The sequence below is a fragment of the Camelus ferus genome, chromosome 32 (assembly GCF_009834535.1).
Source record: "Camelus ferus isolate YT-003-E chromosome 32, BCGSAC_Cfer_1.0, whole genome shotgun sequence".
NCBI lineage: Eukaryota > Metazoa > Chordata > Mammalia > Artiodactyla > Camelidae > Camelus > Camelus ferus.
The window spans coordinates 17,710,456-17,732,030 of record NC_045727.1 but is presented as its reverse complement, the minus strand read 5'-3'; the positions used below and the strand labels follow the sequence as shown (position 1 = coordinate 17,732,030).

Below are 21,575 nucleotides of genomic sequence, written 5' to 3'. Positions count from 1 at the left end.
CTTTCACAAAGATATAAAAGAAAAAACAAGAGGGAAAAGCGCTGAGCCCTGGCAGAGGCTGCACTGGAGGATGGTCAGCACCACGGACAGCCACCCACAGGACCAAGCTCTCTCTCCCTCTCCCCCACCCCCCGTATATATGTATATGTGTATATATATATATATATATTTATGTGTAGTTCTAATGAAAGTTGCAATGCAAATCTTGCAAGAACCTTCTTTCAGGCAAATGAAATTCCTTGCAACATCCTATAAAGCCATAATGTTCTCAAATCACCAGCAGGCCTTTGCCCCTGGGAGGAGAGCTACACTTGCCTGATATATTCAGCAAACTGCTGTGAAAAATGTAATCCAACCAAGAAGGAAGTCCATTTCTCGGTTCCTTTGTAACGAGGGCAAAGAGTCCATGTGCCGGAGAGTCTGTGTCAAGGAAGAATGGCAGGGTGCCTGCAGACATTTGCTCTGCCAACCTTTTAATGCTCTCACTACCATAGGAGCATTCCATCACCTCTGAAACATGTAGGCTGGCTCCCTACGCAAGGCAGACCGCCCCATCAGAGTGGTGCCTGAAGGAAAATAAGCCTCCTTTGGATCTTCACAGTTGTTAAGAGATCTGTGCCACTGCTCAGGGAAACACAAATTAGGACACAGTGTTAATGTGAACTATCGACCCTATAAAGGGAATCTGGTTTCTACCATACCTGTTTCCTGGAGTGTTTTCTCACTGCCCTGCCTAATGTCACACATGCTAGTGTCATGTTCCAGTGGCTTGGAGAGCCTCCCTTTCTGATTTATTTGTGTATAAATCAGATCTCAGGAATGGGGAGCCAAGGGTGCCACTGAGTCAGAACAAAGACTACTGGATATTCTGCATTGCTGTGAGTCAGGAAGTGGGCAGAGAGAGAGAGAGATCACGGGTCGGGGAAGAAAGGAGGTAGGTTAGATCCAAGGAGAACTCCCAAAGGAGAGGCAATGGAACCCAGAATCCAATCCAAGAGGTCAGAGTGTCCATAGCACTGCAGTGAGTTAGCACCCAAACTAGGAGACAGAGACCTGGGTTCCAGCGCATGCTCAGTCCCTGACAAGCACTGCAGCCTTAGAAAAATCATGCCTTCCCTTCATCTCCTAAAATTATCTCTCAGCTTTTGCACACTCTGTTCCCTTTGCCTAGATTTCTTTCCCATCCTTTGATAATTTGTCTTGAGTCTAGATATCCTCCTCTTCTAAACCAGGCAAAACCCTATGCATCTTTCAAGGCCCTAATCAGTCAGCCCTTCTTTGTGGAGCATCCCCTAGGGCTGTGCAGTTTAGCCATTTCTGCTGTCTGGGCCTCAGTTTCTAAAGCTGTGAAATGGAACATCAGTGAGGAAGGGGCTTCCAACGGGTCATTCAAAACATAGCTTTTGCTGACCCTTGATTTTTGCTCATGGCTGAATAAATGCCTCTCCCTTACACCTGGAAATCTCCTTAGAATGAGATTCAGCTCAAATGTGGCTTTCTTGGCTCCTATGTAGAACCGCCACACTCAAACAGATCTTGGGTCTGTCTCTCCATTAGATGGTGATCTCCTTGAGGGCAGGGACTGTGCTTTATTCCCCATTGTCCTCTCCATGTCTAACCCACAGGGGAGCTCATCGAACGTTTTGGTTCAATGAACAGTCCCCACACTCTCTCCATGTATCATGAGAGAAAGCCCACCAGGAGCCCCAGTTAGACACATCGCCAACCATGTGTCTCCTAGTCCAGGCCGCCTCCATTCTCACCTCAGCCACAGTAGCCTTGAGGTTAGTAAGGCTGAGATCTCCTTCTGGAGTCTCCGGCTGAAGGTGCCCAAAGCTTCAAACCTTGTCCAGTGATGATTCAGAACAACTGGGGTGGACTTAGAGGCTCCAGGACTCCCCCTCTCAGTAGAAAAGAATGTGTTCCCCATCTTGGACATAAATACAAAGATTCCTTTCTCAGATGGAACAAAACACCACCCCACAGACGTGGGCCAGCGGAGGGGTACCGCAGCATTCCTGCAGCCTCGGGGGTTTCTCGGCGGCAACCACCCAGCCAGCCCTCCCACTGCGACAAGGGCAAAACATACCTGATTGTAACAGAGTCTAGTGGTCTCGCTGTGTGTTGAGACATATGTTTCAGCTGGTTGAAAAGTCTTCGATGGTCCATGAGAGAGTTATTATACCAGGTGATCTCAATAGCGTGTGTGTGTGTGTGTGTGTCTGTGTGTGTGTGTTTGAGAGAGAGAGAGGAAGAGAGACAAGGACAGAGACAGAGACGGAGAGACAGGAGAAGGCTCACATTACCTAGGCAATCCGAACGTTGCCCAAAAGGAGGTCCGGCTAATATCAGCTGTTGACATACACAGCCTAACTCGTGTTATCTAGCTCAGTATCACCCATAGCAGCTTTCTCTCTAAACACACATGACTTTAAGCCCATCGCTTCAGATGGTCAGAGTCACCACCAAAACAGCATAAATATTGGCATAAAAAATCAATCCTGGGGAAGATAAATCAGCCGTCAAATGAAAACCTCATCACGCTATCGTCCAAACCAGAAACTCGCTGTGAGGACGTCATCCAGCCTGGATTTCACACACCCTCCCCGCCCTCTGCCAGCCGGACCTTCAGACCGGGGTGAACTGAGGGCAACGACGGGGATGTAGATGGTGTGGAAATCGGCTGCTTTGCAAGCCGGCGGCACACTTGACCCTACCGCAGAATGCAGCTTGAACAGGGCTTCAAAGACATGGGATTTGGGAAACAGAACACATCGTCAAGCAAGCAAGTGAATTTCTATCAACAATGACATTCACATGGACGAGGCCTTGCTCTGCACGCAGACAGGCATGAAGGTTCTGCCAAGTCCGCTGGGTGGGCAGGCCTACATTGTGGGCGGACCTCGTCCGCCCCACTGAGGTCTAAGGACTTAGTATTCAAAGTGTGGCCGGTGGAGCAGCAGCCAAGCATCACCTGGGAGTGCCTTAGAACCGCAGCATCTCACCCCGACCCGCTGAATCGGAATCTGCATTTTATCAAGATCTCTCTAGCATCCCTCGGCACATTCAAATGTGGGAAGTCAAAAGGTTGCAGGGGAAGCTGCGGGTTCCTGTTTGTACCTTGGGGCTGTATCAGAAGAGTAAGCAGGACAAACCTCAGCCTTTCATGTTTCGTCAAAGCTGTTAGCTCTTCTTATAAGTTTGAAGGTCATCTTTAAGGTCACAGGACTGTGTGACCTTGGGCAGGCTTACTTAAATTCATTAAGCCTCAGTTTCCTCACTGTAAATTGGGGATAATTAACAGTGGTAATTGCCTGAAAAGACTGTAGGGGCTCAGCACAGGGCCCGGCACACAGTGGATTCTTGATAAATAGATATTAACTTTTCTTAAACATCCAGAGATGGGACAATGGGACAACACCCACAGAAGTGGGGGTGGCTCCTGTCCTCTCCTGTTCATCCCCTTCCCTCTAACAGTTTGGAAACTGGAGAGTTTTTCCAACAAGACTGAGGCATTGACAAGCGAGGGTTAAATTCTCTTTATAGGAGCGTTAAGGACATAAGTTCTGGAGTTGGCTTAAATCCTCTGCTGCTCATGTGACATCGAGCTCCAGTTTCTCCATCTGTAAAATGGGAGCAGGTGAGTAACTGCCACTTTCCAGGGTCACTGTTAGGAGTAGGTGTGCTCTTAGAAGATGATGAAGTGTTTGCTGTCACTGTCATCATCATTGTCATCATCAGTAGAGACAATCTGCTTTCAGAAAGCCAGGAAGGACAGGCCAGCTCAGGTTCTAGCTGCTTGTTAAGGAGGAAGACGGGTGAGGGTGAGGGATGTGGCTGGAGGGCAGAGAGGGGCAGGGGCCGACTCACGTACACCTGCGGGCTGACTCCTGGGCCAGCTGCAGCCGGTAGACGGAGAGGCGATTGGCGCCACCGCACACGCTGCCCCGCTCGCCCTTGCAGTCCATGTCACACTCCGCCTCGCTCACGTTCGTCGCCTGGATCTTGTGGCCACAGTAGCACTCGGCACCGAACTCCAGCCCGGCATACAGGTAGCCCCTGGGGGAGGCTGCTGTCAGGCCAGGGCAGCTGCCACCAAGCAGACCCCAGGGAAAGAGAGGCTCACCCAGCCAGGAGGCCTGGCGGATGGGAGGTCCCCAGGGAAGTGAGGAGACATGATGATGAGGGGTGGGGGTAGCAGACAGGCCCCTGGGGACACAGGAGACCTCAGGGGACAGGAGACCAATCTGGAGTGGAGAGCTGGTAGACAGGGGCTTCTAGGAGACAGGGAGACCCCAGGGAAATGGGCAGACTGGGGTGGGGGTCTCCCTGTTTCCCTGGATGGTGGGGCGAGGGGGCCCTGAGTGGAGCAGGGAAGACCACGGGGATCAGGGAGACCCAAGGTGACCTGGGGAACAGGGGTGCTCTAGGGACAGGGGGACCTGGCCTGAGAATAAGGAGACCCTCTCAGCGTCAGGGAGGCTGAGGGGTTAAAAAGTCTTGGAGGAGGGAACGAAGGCAGGAAGCCAAGAAGGAATACAGGGAGGCCGCTGTGAGGGGACAAGACCCCAGGACCACCCGCTTTCACCCCCAACCTGATGTCTCACACCCACTACACACCTACCCACACAGACAAACCACGTCCGTATTCACTCCCACCTACATACACCTTCAGGACACGGCATACTCGGCACACACGCCCCTTGGATCCTGTGGGCCTTTCATCCCACCCCACCCTCTGGCTCTTCCCCGTCCAGAGCCATGAGCCAATCACATCTGCAGAGGCCAGCCCCTATATTCCAGGAAACGTTCCCCAGGAGTGATGCCTCTATACCCCGAGAGGAGCGGCTGGACCCAGGGGGAGGAGGCAGGGACTCTCATACCTCTTTGGAAGATGGTAAAATCGAGGTCACATATCCAGCCAAGTAAAAAAAATTCCTTTCCTTAAAACAAACAAAAAAAAATATCCAGGCACTGCAAGGTTTTCAACTTTTTTTTCCCCCCTCATAGCTATGGAATCTTTCCTAAAAAGGACTCTTTGTCAGGTCCCGCTCTGTAAACAGATGCGAAGGGAACTGCTTGCTCTGGTTCCAGGGAGTGGGTCTGATGAGGGGCGGGGACGACAATCCCTGCTCAGCCCTCTTTCCCACAGTGACCTCTGAGGAATTTTCCAGAATTGCGAAGGCCCCTCCAGGGAGCAGCCTCTGAAACGCTGGTCATGCGAGGCGGAACCACTGGGAACCGTCAGCCTACACTCGGGACTTCTCGGGGCTGGCTGGAGAGACAGACTGACCCAGACTCGTGTCTCCAAACACCCCAGCTACTTGGGGTGGCATGTGATCACGTGGTCACCTGAGCAGATGCGACAAGAGCAGCTTAAACTAAGCGGGCATCTTAGAGCTGGGCCAGCCTCCTCTCCCACCTGCCTGCCTCAGTCTCTGTGTCTCTCAAGCCCTGGTTCTCGGGCACCCCTGGGGCCCAACTTATACAATTGGACCCACTGGTAGGAGGACCACTGGGCAGCAGGATTGTTTGAAACTTCCCAGCGGGAAATGGAAATCACATCGTGGTCCCAGGGCCAGCAGCATCCGTAGCACCTGGGAACTTGTTAAAAATGCAAATTCTTGGGCCCCAACCCAAACCTGCCAAATCAAAAGGTGGGGAGTGGGGGGACCCAGCAATCTGTTTTGAGAGATTCCAGGTGACACTGACGTGTACCTCCTGGGGCTCACCGCCTAGATGGAGAGACGGGGTAACCAGAAAAGGCCGGCATAGTGAGACGAGGGTGGAGATGGGATCGATCAGTCGCAGATTGTGGAAACGCAGAGGAGGCCCCCAGCTGGCCCGGGGTATGAGGAGGGCCTTCTGAGAGGAAGCAACAGCCAAGGTGAGCTTCAGAAGATGAGTCAGATCAACTTGTGGGATTCGGTTTGGCAAATATTTTTGGCTTCCAGATTGATGCTGAGATAAGTTGGCCACAGCCCTGCTCCCCAGGGGCTCCCCAGCTCACGGGGGAGACTGAGGCATGTACCTGCTTGGACCACAAAACAGCAACAACCTAGACCTGCTCTGTGCTGGGCACGGCTCCCAAACATTTGCCTTGCAAATATCAACTCTTCAACTCCCAAGGACCCGTAGGAGGGCATGGCCTCTGAAATTCTGTCTCTCCACCATTCAATAAATAAATGAATGAATCAATATCACCAAGAGCTTGGAGTCTTTCCCAAGCCGGAGACAGTCCTGGGCTCAAGATGTCAATGGTGGACTATTCCAGAAGCTGATGATAAAGGAGACACGTCCCTGTTTCCTAACCAGGGACAGAGGGATTTGTCCCTTGGCTGCCCGCTTGCCCAGTTCCCTTCCAGCCATGCATCCGAGGTCCTTCAGAGCTTGTGACCTCCAGAGGCAGCTGGCTGTTCTGAAGGTGAGCATGTCAGGGGCCTCTTACAAGCCACAGGTCAAGGGACCCTGGGCACATGGGAAGAGATGGTCAGCTCACTCCATGGTGCCTCTAGGGCGGAAATGCTGGTTCCCAGGCCCGGATTGACAGTCCCGTCCCCACTCGCCAGTCCTCTGGGGCCTCGCCCACTCTTGGAAAGTCAGCTCCCTCCCCTAATCAAGAACATCATTTTCTTCTTCGATTGGAAAACACTGTCTGGACAGGTGAGTGTTTTTCTCTGGGAGAGACACAAATCATTTCTTGGCTGGGAAGTCATTAAGTGTCCCTGATACCCAGGGTCCCCCCCTCACCCTTCCTGCAGACATCCTATAAGCCTCACACTTTCATCACGTAAACATCCCCTTGTGCTTTTCCCACAGTGCTGGACCCTTGCAAACATGTCCACAGACTCCGGGACTCACAGCCATTATTATTTGAAGATAATTACATATTGGCATCAAGGTCACAAACACATCCAGCTGACCCTGCACTATGTACACTGCAAACGCACTTCCAAGCACAGTGTCACACAACTGCACAACAAACCCCCAGACCAACTCCCTGCTCGCTTGCATGCATGTACACGTGCACACGTGCTCGCGCGCGCACACACAAATACACACTCTCTGGCATCACCCCTCCTTTGCAGTCACTTGTTCATCCTCCATCATGCACGTCCCATGGAAAAGGAAAGACCATCGCAGGCAGGGACCTGAGAAGGACGGGGTCTGAATGCACGGAGCCTGGGACGTCGGGGCCCTACCGTTCCGCGCAGTTGTCTTGGCAACGGAAGACGGTCATCTTTTTGTAGTCGAAAAAGGACACGCCTCGCAGGGCCCGGCTCTGGGTGTCGTCCAGGTAGCAGCCGATGTACTTAGCTTTGGGGAGATGAGAAAAGTCAGATGGGGGCGGAGCGGGACAAAGTGGAAAGGGTTTCAGGAGTAACCAGTGTGCCTCAGGCTATGTGGCTTTGTTGACCCTTTGGTACCTCTTCAGTCCTCTGAGCAGTAAAGCAGAAACAAAAAAGACTGAAACTCGTGCATTGGCAGAACTTGACTTATAAGGGCAGTGGAGTCTGACGGGTCAGGCCGTGGGCCCTGGAGGTGAACAGAGAGGAGGAAGGGATCCTTCCAGGGCCAGGGTTACGGTCACGCCCCTGGGCTCTACTGGTGACACCTGGGCGCCCAGGAACTCAAGCCAACATCATTCCCTTAGCATCAAGCAGATTAGACCCGTATGAAGACAGCTCTGAAGAGCCTGATAATTGACAGCCTGTTCATTTCTACAAGATGCCTTAAGATGTTCCTTTTCCCTGGAAGGAGCACTGGACTTGGACATCTCAAGGTCTTGGTCTCCATCTCATGTTGGTTACATTCTAGTGCTGACCGAGTGCATTTAGTCCATTAACCTCTCTGAGGCCCGATTTTCTTCCTAGTGGGGATGACAGTCTCAGCCCAATGAGGTTAAAATGGACTTATCTGTATAAACATCTCTGCCATAGTGTCTTGCATACAATTGACACAAAGTTAAGGTGAGTGGAATAAAAAACCAGCCATTTACAGTGCTGTCTAAGTACTTTACAGTTTACCCATATTGTGGGCCAAGGTGAATGCTTTCATCCAAGAGGAAACTTTTTTTGGGGGGGAGGGAATTACATAATTTATTTATTCATTTATTATATATTTATTTTTTAATGGAGGTCCTGGGGATTGAACCCAGGACCCAGGACCTCGTGCATGCCAAGCACACACCCTACCACTGAGCTATACTCTCCCAACCCCTGAAAATTTTGAATTATGTAAAACAACCATCCAATTATAGTTTTCTTAAAGTAGTAAACGTGCTCCTGAACGTCATGGTAAATAGTGCCCGGAAATGATAACTTACAGTTTATAAAGTCTTTTCCCATATGTTCTTACAATTAATATTATTAATTTGGACATGTGCTTTGCTAAGTGCTTTACATGTATTGTCTCAGTAAATCCTGAGAATGACCCTTACCTTAGAATGAGTTAAGTATTAATATTCCCATTCGGGGGGGGGGATGGTGTAGCTCAAGTGGTAGAGTGCACGCTTAGCATGCACAAGGTCCTGAGTTCAATGCCCAGTACTGTCTCTAAACATAAATAAACCTAATTACCACCCCCTCCCTACAAAAACCAAACACAATGAAACAAATTCCCATTCAATATAGAAGAAACTGCAGCCCAGAGAGGCTAAGTCACCTGCCCAAGGAAACACAGCTTATATCTGAGCTAGGACTGGAGCCGGGCAATGTAGCTGCAGGGCCCACGTTCTGAACTACAGCTCGCTTCTTTGCATCTGGGGATCTTTGCAATGAGCCGCGTGAAGTGAGAAGCCATGGCATGCTCACCCTCATATCTTCCATGATGGAACAGAGGCCCAGCTGAAGCGACCTACCTGAGACCCGAAACTAACTGGTGGCAGAACAAAGATTTAATTCTAGGTCTACGGGACCCCATACCAGTGTTGTTTCCACTCTTGCTCTTGGAAGTAACTGGGGAGGACCCAGCCAGTCCTCAGAAGCAAATGGCCTTCATAGGGACTGATGGAGGAAAACACCACAGGCCACTCGATCTCGCTCTGGCTAGGCTGCTGTCTATTCAAACTGCGGGCTTCTTGCCCCCCTCGCTCGTGGTGGAGTGCGGGGTCTAGCAGAGATGCAGGCTCATTACTGTGCAGTTGTGTCCCTCAGCGCCACCCTGGGAAGTACAGTTTGTCAGCCTCGCTGGAGATGTGTCCCGACCCCGATCACCTTGAATTTCTTTCCTAAGACAGAGGTGATCTGATCGACTAAGAACAGTCCATCTCTAAAAGAAACATTGCCTCCCTGGAGCGGGCACATCACACGGTGACAGCTCTGGAAAAGCCTACATCTTGTCATTGTGCTTGTTCAACAATGAATGTCCCTCCTGTTGCAGATGCAACCACGGCCCTGGGGCATGGATGCTGCTGACACCTGGGCTGGGAGAGAGGACTTCCATGGGCCGTGTTGGCGAAGGATTCACACCAGCTTTAGCTCAATAGCACACTAGAGGACGGAGTGTCCAAGGATGGCAGGAGGGGGGAAAAAAAAGAAGAGGAGAGAGGGAGGGAGGGAGAGACGAAAGGGCAGGATTGTTTTATTTTGGCAGCATGAGGTCATTGTTACCAGATCAAAAGCTGTGTGTGTGTGTGAGAGAGAGAGACAGAGACAGAGAGAGAGAGGAGGAAAGTATGTAATGAGCACCTACTATGTGCTGTCTTCTTTACAATGTGCCATGCCTCATCTAAAAAAATTCAGTCCTCACCCCCTTCTTATTAACCCATTTTATAGATGAGGAGACTGATCCCATTGACAATTGTATCTGTCTGCCTTAGAAGCGAATCTTAGTGCTGGCACACAGTCTCTGTTCTGACTAGTAGCCACTCGTGTTTCTTCATGTCACTTGTTTCTAAGTGGCATTCGAAGCCATGTCATCCGCCTACGTCCCTGTAGCATAGAAGTGTCTCACTTAAAACTTAAGCCCGTGTCTCTCTCTCCTCCAACTGCTTTACATTTGGGGAGGCTTCACTTCCACGTGGCCCACAGACTTCAGCATCACAAGGAGCCATACTGGGCCCTAATGGGGAGAAAGGTTCATGCCCCTGAAAGGCTGGGCTTGGGTTGGATGTACTATGACCTTGGGTGGTCTAGCTGTAAGGTGTGAGGGTAGATGCGTTTGCCTATATGTGGGAGAATGGATTGTGTTAGATGAGATTTTTATAATCAAATTAAGACCAGTGAGAGTGTATGTACACACACATGTCCACCGGATGGGGGGGAAGGGGTGAACTGTAATGGCACTGTTTGTACCCTCAAAGCACCCCCTCTTCCTATTTTTCCGTTAACAGACCTTACCTGCCTTGACCATGGACAGACACTGACCTTGGAAGGGCCAATCGTATTGTACCTGCCACCAGCCAGTCACTGATTGCTCCAGGGAAGGGCACATGACCCATTCTTTGGATTCTTACAGATTAAAGCCGGGAGAAAGAAACCTGTTTTCCCTTGGGTTACAACACTGTCATTGTCTAAGCCCGGAGCTACCAACAGCCACGATCCGTGGCACCAGAGTCAGTCTGTGTAGGGGACAAACCAACTGAGGCAGAGGCAAGCAGAGATGAGAGTTAGGAAGAGAAGGGCACAAATCATTCATTTGAAAATCTAGCCCCTTCTGTAATTTGCGGACAAGATGCAATACATATTCTTCTTTAGCTTAATCTGATTCAAGAAGGGTTTTTGTCCCTTGAAGCACGGACTAACATGCTGACTGTCGAGATAAGTTGCTCGAGTCCACCCAGCTGTGAGGGTCTAGACCAAATCCGTGTCCAGGCTGCCCCTCCCCATGTACCACGCTCAGTCTCCGCTTGGGAGAAGGGCTTCTCCATCTTCACCAGAGATACCTTCCCAGAGGGATGATGGGAGAGGAAAGGTCTTTTGGGAAAAGAGCTGAGATTTGACCATGGGTCCATCTGCTCCCAAGTCTGGGCTTTTCAATGCTGACCACCCCTTCCTTAACCCTCCCACCCGGCCAGGCATCAGGCTGGGATGTCCCACACAACAGGCGCTCAAAGACTGGTTGGGTGAACTGGTGCCCCTCTGTTTCCTCATCAGTCTACAGGAGGGGGGATAAAAAGATGCATGGTCCCTTCATTAACACTCTGGAGAAGCATGAGTGTGTTACACGCTGCGACCCGATGGGCAGGCTGAGTTCTTTGGGTCATGACATGGATACTGAGTCTGTTTCCTCCTTGTCCTGGGCAAAGGCTGGGGACTCTTTCCCCACTGACCTTTCGGTGCAGGCTGTGGCCAGCACACCATCGTCCCTGTCCCTGGAGCTCCATCAGCCCGCTAGCACTGAGCTCATCAGTGTGGTCACTGTCCAACCCACTTCAGCCGTTTTCCAAGGCCCACCCCCCTCTTCAAGTTCTGCTGTGGTGGCAGAATCTCTCGGAGATGAGGGGGAGGTCAGGCATGTAAAACAGGGACAAAAATCACAGGCCACTTGAGGGTGGATTAACAGCCAAGTTCACATAATCCATCAGCTCATCGCTGCAGCCATCCAAATGCTGCTGAAGTGGCACGGTCTCGTCCCAGCCTGGCTATTTATCTCAAGCACAGAAACCAGGGAGGGCTGAGCCCGGGAGAGCACTGGAAAAGAGCCCTCCTGACTGCGTTTTTCTCCCTTTTCCTTTTGCTTCAATTCATCCTCTCAAGAAATTTTGCTCTCTAAAAGCTAATTGGTTAAACGGATAGCTAAACATATGCTAATTTGTATTTCTCTTATTTGCTGTTTACGAGTAGGTTCAGAGACAGGAGGCATCATGGCGCACTAGAAGAACAGTTTTGGAATCCACTAGATCTGGGTTCTAATCCCCAAACGGCAGTAGCCTTGCAATCTTAACTCACACTCCTGCCTGAAAAGTGGGAATTAAAAATAAAAAAAAAAGTTATGGGTTGAATTGCGCCTCCTCGCCAAAAAAGATAGGTTGCAATCTTAAGCCCAACACCCTGGAATGTGACTTTATTGGGAAATAGGGTCATTGCCGATGTAATTAGTTACAAGGTAATACTAGAGTGGGTGGGCCCCAATGTGAAGGTCCAGACTAAATCCACTAAGTCCAAGCTGACTGGTGTCCCTGTTAGAAGGTGGCTTTCTGAAGACACAAGGAGAAGTCTATGTGAAAACAGAGGGAATGCTGGAGTTATGCACCTGCGGGGAATGCCGAGGGCTGCTGGCGATGCCAGAAGCTGGGACAAAGGCATGGAATAGATTCTCTCTTCGAGCCTTTGAGAGCACGTCTTGATTTTGGACTTCCGGTCTCCAGAGCTGAGGGGTAACACATTCCTGTTGTTTCAGGGCACCCAGTCCATGGTACTTTGCTGCAGCAGCCCTAAGACGCCAATGCAGGGGCATTTTTAAGATTGACTGTGAATGAGATTGATCTCTGCTCGAGCCTAGCACAGGGCCTGACGCAGAGACCAGACTCAAGACACGTTATTTTCGTGCTGGAGATTCTCCACCATCTTGGAAACTTGTCTTTCAAGAAGGTCACTCCAGTGCTGTCTCAGTTTCCTTGTGCAGGGAATGCAATTTCCTGCTCATATCTACACTTCCCTAGGGTAGATGGGATTCATCTTTCATTTTGGTCAAGGCTCATGGATCCTCCAGACTCAGTGCAACTATCTCCTCCACCAGGAAGGCAGCCGTGATACACCCTCATGACCAAACAGGACCCCTCCCTTGGAGGGGGGCTTACCCTCACCATAACACTTTCCTGAACAATTTCCCAAGTGCTGACCATTATTTTTTTCAAATGAAAAATAATTAAGGCCTATTATGGAAGAATTTTCAACAAAATGAAAAAGTGCTATAGTGAGTTAAAAACCAGATACGATGTCATATACAGAGAAATACACCCATAAAGGAAAGAGACAGGAAGGTGAGATGGCGATCAGCAGTGTTGACTGGGACAGCTGTTGCGTGGTGGGACTCTGGGCTCTTTCTATTTTCAGCTCTTTTCCCCCTATGTATTCTAATTTTTCTGCAATGAGCATGTGTGACTTTGATAATCAAGAAAAAAAGTTAGTTTTTTGAAAATAGAATTCAGCTTTTCACTTACTTGCTTGTATTCCCCCAGGGGGCTGTAAATATTCCTCAGAGTAGGGGAAAAAATGTTGTGCTTGAATCATTCTCGTGTCTCTACCTCCCAGCACAGGTGTGCAATAAATATGAAATGAATGAATGAATAAATGAATGAATGGAGTTGGGGCTCAGTGATTAAGAATAAAAGCTTTGGATTCAGACAGAATTGGGTCGGAGTCTGCGCTGCCTCTTAGCAGCTGTGTGACATGGGGCAAGTTATTTAACTTCTCTGAGCCTTTGTTTCTTCATGTATGAAGAGTTTACTGCATCCTACCCAATGTGAGGCTGAGTATGATGTGTCTCTGAGACAGAACAGACCCTCCATAACCTGCAGAGACCGCATCTTCAGCTGGAGGAGACAGACAAGGGGTGCCCTGCTGTCCCTTCCAGAAATGCTGACTACATCTCCCCATGTCCTTCACCCCCAGCCCACACCCTCAGTAATCTAGGGGAAACAGAAACAGCACAGACAGAAATCAAACTGGATTTGGTTCCAGGATCTTCTCCCAATAGCTGGATCACCTAAGGCAAGTCACATCACCTCCATGCACCTCTGTTTTCTCCTGCAGAATTACAAGATTATTCACAGTAGCTGGCACATATTAAGTACTTTCTGTGTGCCAGACTCTGTCCTGAGTACTTTTCATGCATTGAGAAGTGAGGCGATGTAGTGGTTAAGGGTCAGGTGTAGAATTCAAACCACCTGGGTTCAAATCCTGGTTTACCCCTTCTTCCAGCTGGATAACCTTGCACAGGTCACCCAACCTCTCTGTGCCTCAGTTTCCTCCCTGAAAGGTGGCGTTAACAACAGTGTCTACTTCATTGGGTTGCTATAAAGATTAAGTGACATAATAGATGCAAAGTGCTTAGAATAGTGCCTGACACTTAGAGAGCACATGATCGATTTATCTTATATAATCATCACAACAGCCATCTGATGTTAAGTACTTTTTATCCCCCGAAGGAAATTGAGGCTCAGAGAGGTGAAGTGACCTGCACAAAGATGCACAGCCAGCAAGCTGCAGAACTGAGGTTTGAACCCTCATCTGGCTGCTCAGAGCACAGGCTCTCACAAGCCTGGGGGAGGTTAAAGGACTTAGCATGGTGACTGGCACATTGTAGGTGCCAGCTCCACCCAGGAAGTCAGACTTCTTGCCCATCCCCAGCTCAGCCTGGGAGCAGCGCCACCCGTGATGGGCTCCCAACCCTTAACAGCTTAAGTCCTGCATCACTGCTTCAAGCAGAGTCCTTGCCAGCGTCAGAGAAAAACCAAATGTGTTTAGCATCAGGTCAGAGAAGCGTCTCGTTTTTACTAGCGTTAATCTAATATGTTGCCAATTCTTCGCTGAACTCAGAGTCAGTTAATCAAGGACAGGCTGGATCTGTGTTTTCTTAATAACACCGCCTGATTCCAAAGGCTGCCTGCTGAGAGCTCTGGGCTCCAGGCTTCTTTCTTACTTTCTCTTCCTTCTCTCATTACATTTTACAAAATATATGAGGTTTCCAGGGGCAGGAGGGCATGGTATAGAAGAAGACTCACAAGCTTTGGAATTAAATGGACCTTGTTTCAAACCTCGGTTCCGCCACTCACTACCTGTGTAAGCTGGGGTAAGTGATTTCTCTCTGAGGTCTAAATTTTCCAGTTTGTAAAAATAGCATAACAATAGCCTGTGACTTTCTGATTTGTTGTGATAATTACACGAGGCAATGAAATGCTTATAATGACCCACATGACCTAGCCCATAATGACCGTTCCGTAGATATTAGCTATTATTGCGACTGCTAATAATAGTAGCAACTATTAAGTGACTTATTTTATAAACTGAGAGATGCGATAAACACTTTACATATATCATTCCATTCAAATAACACATGGAAAGCAAACAGGACAGTGGCTGGCGTGAAGCAGGTGCTCAAGAAACGGTAATAATTACTAGTAAGAGCAGCCACGGTGTTTCATTCTCACAGCGTATGGGGGGGGGGGTTATTGCCGTTGGATGCATCAGTTGTGCCACTAGGAAGTCCCTGAGGATGATGAACAAAGACTACAAAGGCTGCAGGAGAGAGCCAGACTTTGAACTCTGACAGATTCGGGGTTCAAATCTAAGGTTGGCTGTTGACAAGCTGTGTGACCTTGGGCAAGGTACTTTATGTCTCTGGGCATCAATTTCCTCCTCTGTGAAACCTCTTGCATGTATAGCAGCTGGTTCCTATTGAACACTGAACACTGGTGGCTGTTATTATATTATTATCACCACCCCCCCCCCTTCTCCTCGGCCACCTTCCATGCCCAGATGCTCACCCCTCTTACCTCGCTCCTCCTCCTTCTCCCGGACGACCCTCCCCTTGAGGGCCCGGCTCCAGGCTCCACCGTAGTCCCCCAGCTTGGCTCTCTCATTCCCGTCCTTGCCCTTGAACCAGGGTCCGTACCTGCGGGCGATGCTCAAGGCTTCACCTGTGTCCCGGAAGCCTCTGCCCAGATTTAAGTCGCCCAAGAAGGGCAGCTCAGCACCGTCTGCTGGGGCCCCCGCGGCGGGGTTGGCCTGGTTCTGGGAGACGGCGGGCTGACCCACAAAACCAGAGTGAAGGAAGACGAGGCTCCCGGCCGTCAGGTAGAGCACCAGGAAGGTGAAGAAACGCACGGGTTTCCTGCGGAAGTACCGCTGGAATTTGAACCAGAGCTTGGCCATAGCGGGATCATTCCGGACTGGATCGCTGGGGCTCAGCTGGGGGTCAGGGGATGTGGTCCAGGGAGGGGATGGAGGCGCGCTTTGTTTCTCTAGCTTCCCTTAGGGATGGCGCCCCTGGGATTCTTCAGTCTTATTCCCTCTGCGAAGGTGATTGCCAAGATCAGATCGGGAGGGCAAGTCCAGAGCTTGGCTGAAGCCACGAGAATGGAGGACAGAGTCCACCAACCCTCCTGAGCTCAAGGTGAGCTTCTTTGGGCCGTGAAAGCGACTTGGAGGCTCGGGACCCCCAGGAACGGGTCCCATTTTCCTACATCTTGTTCTTTGCCTTGGAGTTCCCGCAGAACTTTGAAAACAGCAATCGGAGGAGGATTTTGCTAGGGCTCACCAACAGCTGGAGTTCACGTCTTGTCCTTTCTCGGTTCCTCAGGACTGTCGGGGCTGGATTTTTTCACCGAGGGCTGTTTCCAGCCTCTTCCACAGCTGGGGACCGAGCTTGGCGTGTCCACCAGGTAGAAACAGAAGCTGGCAGGCTTTTATCCAGTCAAACATCAGGGCTCAGGGCTGCCACCTGCAAAACAGCACAGGCACAGGCATAAGACACCTCTTCACAGAGGCCAGACCTTGAAGGTTCTTGGATATTTGGTGGTGGTGGTGGGAGGCGGGGACACAGAGTCCAGAGAGGGGAGGAAACCTAGGCCTGAAGCACCTAGCAGCGCTGCGTAGAGGCCTGGTCCTGAGTCTTCTAGAACACGTGCCTTTTCCTTTAAACCAAACTGGAAATTTGGGGGTGTGAATCCTACTGGCTCTTGGTTTTGGGCAAGCTTTATTTGGATAAGCATACGTTCTTATGCCTCATACGTCTATGTATTTGTCAACTATACACTAATTCGTGGGTTACCTTAAGTCCGAGGAGTACTTCCTAGGTCCTTGCTGAACTGTCTGCTAGACCTGGCTGATACTGAATCAGATCAAATTCATTCACTTCCGCACCGCCCCCAACAAATATTTATTTAGTGAGCACCTACTGTGGCACAGGTGCTGTCCAAGGTTCTGGAAGTAAAGCTGTGAACCAGAGAGACACAGTCCCTTCCCTCACAGGGCTCACATAATGGGAGTGATCAAATCCATAGAACCCTCTCTTCTATCCAAGGAAGAAAAGGAGAAGGAAGGAAGGAAAGCAGAATTATTTAGCAACATATGCATCCACTCGGTATTTGTTGAGTGTCTAGGGTGTATATACCCTGCTTTGCACCAAGCCCTCTACATGTATTATTTATTCTTCCCCATGTTCCTATGGCAAGTGACTATTTCCCCATTTTACAGATGAGAAAACTGAGGACACACAGCTGGTGAGTGGGGGAGGTGGGATTTGAACCCACGATGGTCCAAACACAAAACCACAGCTCTTAACCTCTGCCTTTTTTGGACTCCGTCTTTCTCCCATATGGTCTGGGCATCACCTGGGAATTCAGAGACAGCCCCCGAAGCAGCAGCCCATCTCTGCTGTCTCCCAATGACCAGCAGTCACTCACCCTTTGAGGGTCCCTCAGAGTGTGGTCTGAGAAGCATCTGATTCAGATTCATCTGGGAGCCTGGTTAAACGTGAAGATTTCTGACCTCTCCAACCAGAATCTCTGGTGAAGGACGAAACCTACAGGTGTTAACAGGGCCTCCTCAGGTGCTGGTAATGAGCACAAAGGTTTGAGAACCACTGCTTTATGACAAAACATTCAGGGTCATCAGCAGGAGGAAACAGAATGTAAAGCAGAAAACAGAAAATGCCCCTTGGTTGATGTTGTTTCCTATTACCATCAGCAGGGGGCCTCGTGACAATCTTGGCCAATGCGAAGGAGTCAACTGTCAGCCAGAGGGCAATTTGAACGTTCACAGCCCCTCGCAATCCAGACAGCAGCATGGGAGTTGAACTGTGGCTCAAGGTATAGTCCGGTGTCCTCCATATGCCATCCTGTTCATTCAGGGACTAACTTCTGAGCACCTACACGCACCAGTCATTGTTCTAGGCACTTGGAAAAGTTAAAGGCACAAAACAGCCCCAAATCCATGCTCTTGTGGGGTAAAAGTAAACGTTCGTCCATCCATCCATCTATCCATCATCCTTTAATCCATCCATCATTCCATCTACCCATCTATCCATTAAGTCACAATCTATCCACCCACCCATTATCCATTCCTTAATCTATCCATCAATCCATCTAACCCTCCATCCATCCATCATTAATTGATTCATCCATCCATCCATTCATCTGAACTGTAGCTGCCCATTCATCCATCCAACTCTCCACCCATCCATCCGTCCACCCCATTCTTCCATTCATTTAAAAGCATGTGTTGCTTGCCTATTGTGTGTGTACTTGGAATGCAGAAATAAATAGTTCAGAGTTCCTGCTTTCAGAGAATTCAGAGTCTACTGAGGGAGACAGCAATTTAAACAATCACTATACTAAATCATTATACTAGATAGACAGTGATAAATCCTGTAGTAGATGTGTATATAAGATATAGAACAATTACTATTAATAGCTAATGTTTATTGAGCTCTTATTACGTGCCAGACACTGCTCTAAACACATACATACACTGACTTCATCCTCATAACAATGCTACGAGGGAGATCTGTATCTATTTTACAGAGGAGAGGGAAGAGGCTCAGAATGATTAAGTAACGTGTCCAGGGCAGCTGGCTTGTGAACCCAAGGCCATCTGACTTCACAGCCTGTATTCCTAACTGCATGTCTATTCTGGTCTTGTATCCCTTTGAGAATATGGCAAAAAACTATAGACATATGTCCAGAAAAGAGCCCTTGCACTTAAGCTCGTAGACTTTGGCTTACAATGTTGAGGGGTTCTTGGACCCTGGGGTAAGAAGCCCTGGAATGTGGGAGCCCAGAGGAGGGAGGGTCTGCAATTGCCCTGGTGGGGGGGAATCAGAGAGGGCTTCCCCAAGGAAGCTGTCAGGTCTTGTAAGAGGAGTCAGTTCTCTGGATGCAGGAACAGCAGAAGGACACCCTAGGGAGGAGGAACAGCACACACGAAGGGCAGGTCACTGGGTGGAGGCAGCAAAGGAGCTTAGAGCACGAGGAGAATGCAGTTAAGTAGTGGTTAGGGGGCCAGACCAAGGGGAGCCTTGAATGCTGAGCCCAGAAGTCTGGACTGTGCTCTAACAGCGTGTGTGGAGATCCACCGAAGTTTCATGGTCACACTGACACTTTAGAGAGGCTAGTCCCTTATCAGCTTGAAAATCTGCAGGCAGTGGGTGGTGCCCCATGGTATCCTATGTAGATCACACATGTGGCAAATATTTCTAGGACGGAATGAGAAAAGGCCAGGAGCCCTCGTGGGAATGCGGAGGGGGAAACCAGCCCTTCCAGAGGCACGCAGGCGAGAGCATGGCCTCTGGAGGCAGACCAGCCTGGGTTCAAATCCTGCCTCTTCCATCTGCCACCTGTGTGACTGGGGCAAGACACCTCTTCTCGCTGACTGAGGCTCCTCACCTGTGAAGTGGACGTAAGATGCTGGCACCCTCCCCTAGAACATACTACTGGGTGGATTGCATTAAAAATTGTAGGCAGAGTGTCTGGCACATAGTAAGTGCTCAAGGAAAGCTCCACCCCACCCCCAGCCCCTGCCCCTCTCGTGAGCATGTGTGTGCAGCCTTCAAAGCCCCTTGGCCCCAGCAGCACATTTGCTGCAGTGGAGACAGCAAGGATTCCAGCTGTTGTGTTCCCTGCGGCTTTTTGTCTCTCTGAGGATATTTCTGGGTCTAGTTCTTTTTTGTTGTTCCCTTCTCATTCTTTTACATTTCAACACATCTTTTCTCTAAGTGGGTGCCAAATGGGTTTTAAGAGGATAATGAGCTCATTAAAAGCTGGCAGGGAACAGAAAGAGACTGAGGCAATGGTGGTGGTGTGGGGAGCGAAGGGGGAGGCACAGGAAGGAGGGGGGTCTTCCTGGGAAAGGCGGGTGCTGGCTTGAGTCACCCGCACCGTCCTGCCGTTGCTGGGAGGTGGGGAGGTCACCTGGGTGGAGAGCACCCTGGAATCTGAGCCCCACGTGGGTGGGACCCTGTTTGTGCTCCCCCGGTCTGTGTCAGCCCCAGCCTCTGGCACATAGTAGGTCCCCAAGAAACACTGATGTAGAAAGTGAGTAAAGAGTCAGAGGACTGATCTCTCACCCACCCCGAAGCTTAAACCTACAGCCATGGGTCTGTGTCATGTGCCAAATCCCCCACGTGACAGCCTAAGGGAGCTGTGATTCAGGGCTCCATGGAGACAGCATCTTGTATTTCTCAGCTCTGGTCCTGGGGTTCAGGGGGCCCTGCTAAGCCACAGTTCCACTTCCCCAAGGGAACCTCAAAGACTTCGTTTGCTCTCATGCCAATCCAGCATCCTTTCTCCTCCCTCTCTCTCTCTCTCTGTCTCTCTGTCTCGCTCTCTCCAAACAACTTCTACCCCAAAGAGAATGGGGAAATGAAGCGAGCTGTCATTGGTTAAATACCCACCATCAACTGAACACCGTGTTTAAAGGTTTTACAAACATCCTCTCACAAACTCCTCCCTCCTGGCAACCTGCAAGGCAGGTCTGACGGTTCCCCTTAATCCCATTGTTGTGCATGTCCAACCCCGGGCAGGGCGTATGGCGTGGCCTCCAGCCCCTTCACCTCTCAGTCTCGTTTGTTCATTATATGCTAGAAGCCGGCATCGCGTTAACACCCTCTCCCATCACTTATGGGTGTGCAAGCTGGGCAGATGTCTTCACCTCTCTGAGCTGCAGTTTTCTCTCTACAAAGTGGGTGGCCCACAGAATCTCCTTCCTGGGGTCCTGGGGAGGACTTGAGGAGGTGACTCCTAGGACTGGAGTTGGCGCTGGCTAAGAGCTGATTATCCTGGCTTCACTCCTCTTTGTTTTACATGAGACCTCTTTGAGCCTCAGTTTCCCCATCTGTTGAGCATGGCAGATGACCCCTACCCTGCCTCCCTCCTCGTGAATTACCACGAGGGTGAGGCTGAGAGGCCCCCCTTGCGGGAATGACAGTATTTGGTGTTTCCAGCCGGAGCCCCAGAGTGTCTAAACACAGCCTATTTTTAGCACCAGAATGAGCCTCTGGTGCTGAGTTGCCAGGAAAGCGATGGGCAGGGCAGAGCCACCCTGCGGGAAGGGAGAACAGGAGGGGCAGCCTGTCCCTCGTCTCCCTCCCCTGGGAGTGTTGTAGTGCTTCCCCTTCCAGACTCTGGAAGCCCATGAGGCTGGGCAGAGACCTACCTGTCTCTCCACAACCCCTTGAACTTGACTTGAGGGTTACAAGCCCAGATACCAGCTGACCCCCTGACCATACAAACTTGACAGAAAGTAGCTGTTGAGAAACCAGGTTTGTGAAAGTTCAATTTCTTCACAGTTCTGGGTTGGAGATCCACCTGGGGATCTCCAAGAAACCGGGAGCCCAGGCCAGTGGTTCCATCTTAGTCTTGGCCTAATAACAACAACATCAGAAGTCACTGGTATTTGTTAAGCATTTAATATGCGCCAGGCGCTGTGCTGAGTACCCTAGTCCCACTGCACCACTGACTCCTCACTAGAACCCTTTGAGGTGGTTATTAACCTCTCTGTACCTCAGTTTGCCCATCTGTAAAATGGAGGAAATAATAGTACTTACAGTGTTGGTGTGAGGACTAAATATGAAACTGAATTAATATGTGCAAGTGTTACCTCTTACTATAATTTGCAGAGAAGTGCCCATTT

The 21,575-nt window shown here is 50.1% G+C and overlaps 1 protein-coding gene across 2 annotated transcripts in view; it reads right to left on the bottom strand.

Moving 5' to 3' along the window:
- The window catches only part of WSCD2 (WSC domain containing 2), a 46,820-nt gene extending 25,559 nt beyond the window's left edge, over positions 1-21,261 (bottom strand). Inside the window, exons 1-4 of one of the 2 annotated variants that reach the window (XM_014551909.2) lie at positions 21,251-21,261; positions 15,440-16,386; positions 7,203-7,317; positions 3,875-4,059 (exon numbers count right to left, since the gene is read on the bottom strand). In XM_014551909.2, coding sequence (XP_014407395.2) covers positions 3,875-4,059; positions 7,203-7,317; positions 15,440-15,818 — 679 coding nt within the window. In that variant the 5' untranslated portion in view covers positions 15,819-16,386; positions 21,251-21,261. The remainder of the gene's footprint in view (positions 1-3,874; positions 4,060-7,202; positions 7,318-15,439; positions 16,387-21,250) is intronic. The other variant, XM_032471334.1, reaches the window with a different exon arrangement.
- Between the last annotated feature and the right edge of the window lie 314 nt (positions 21,262-21,575).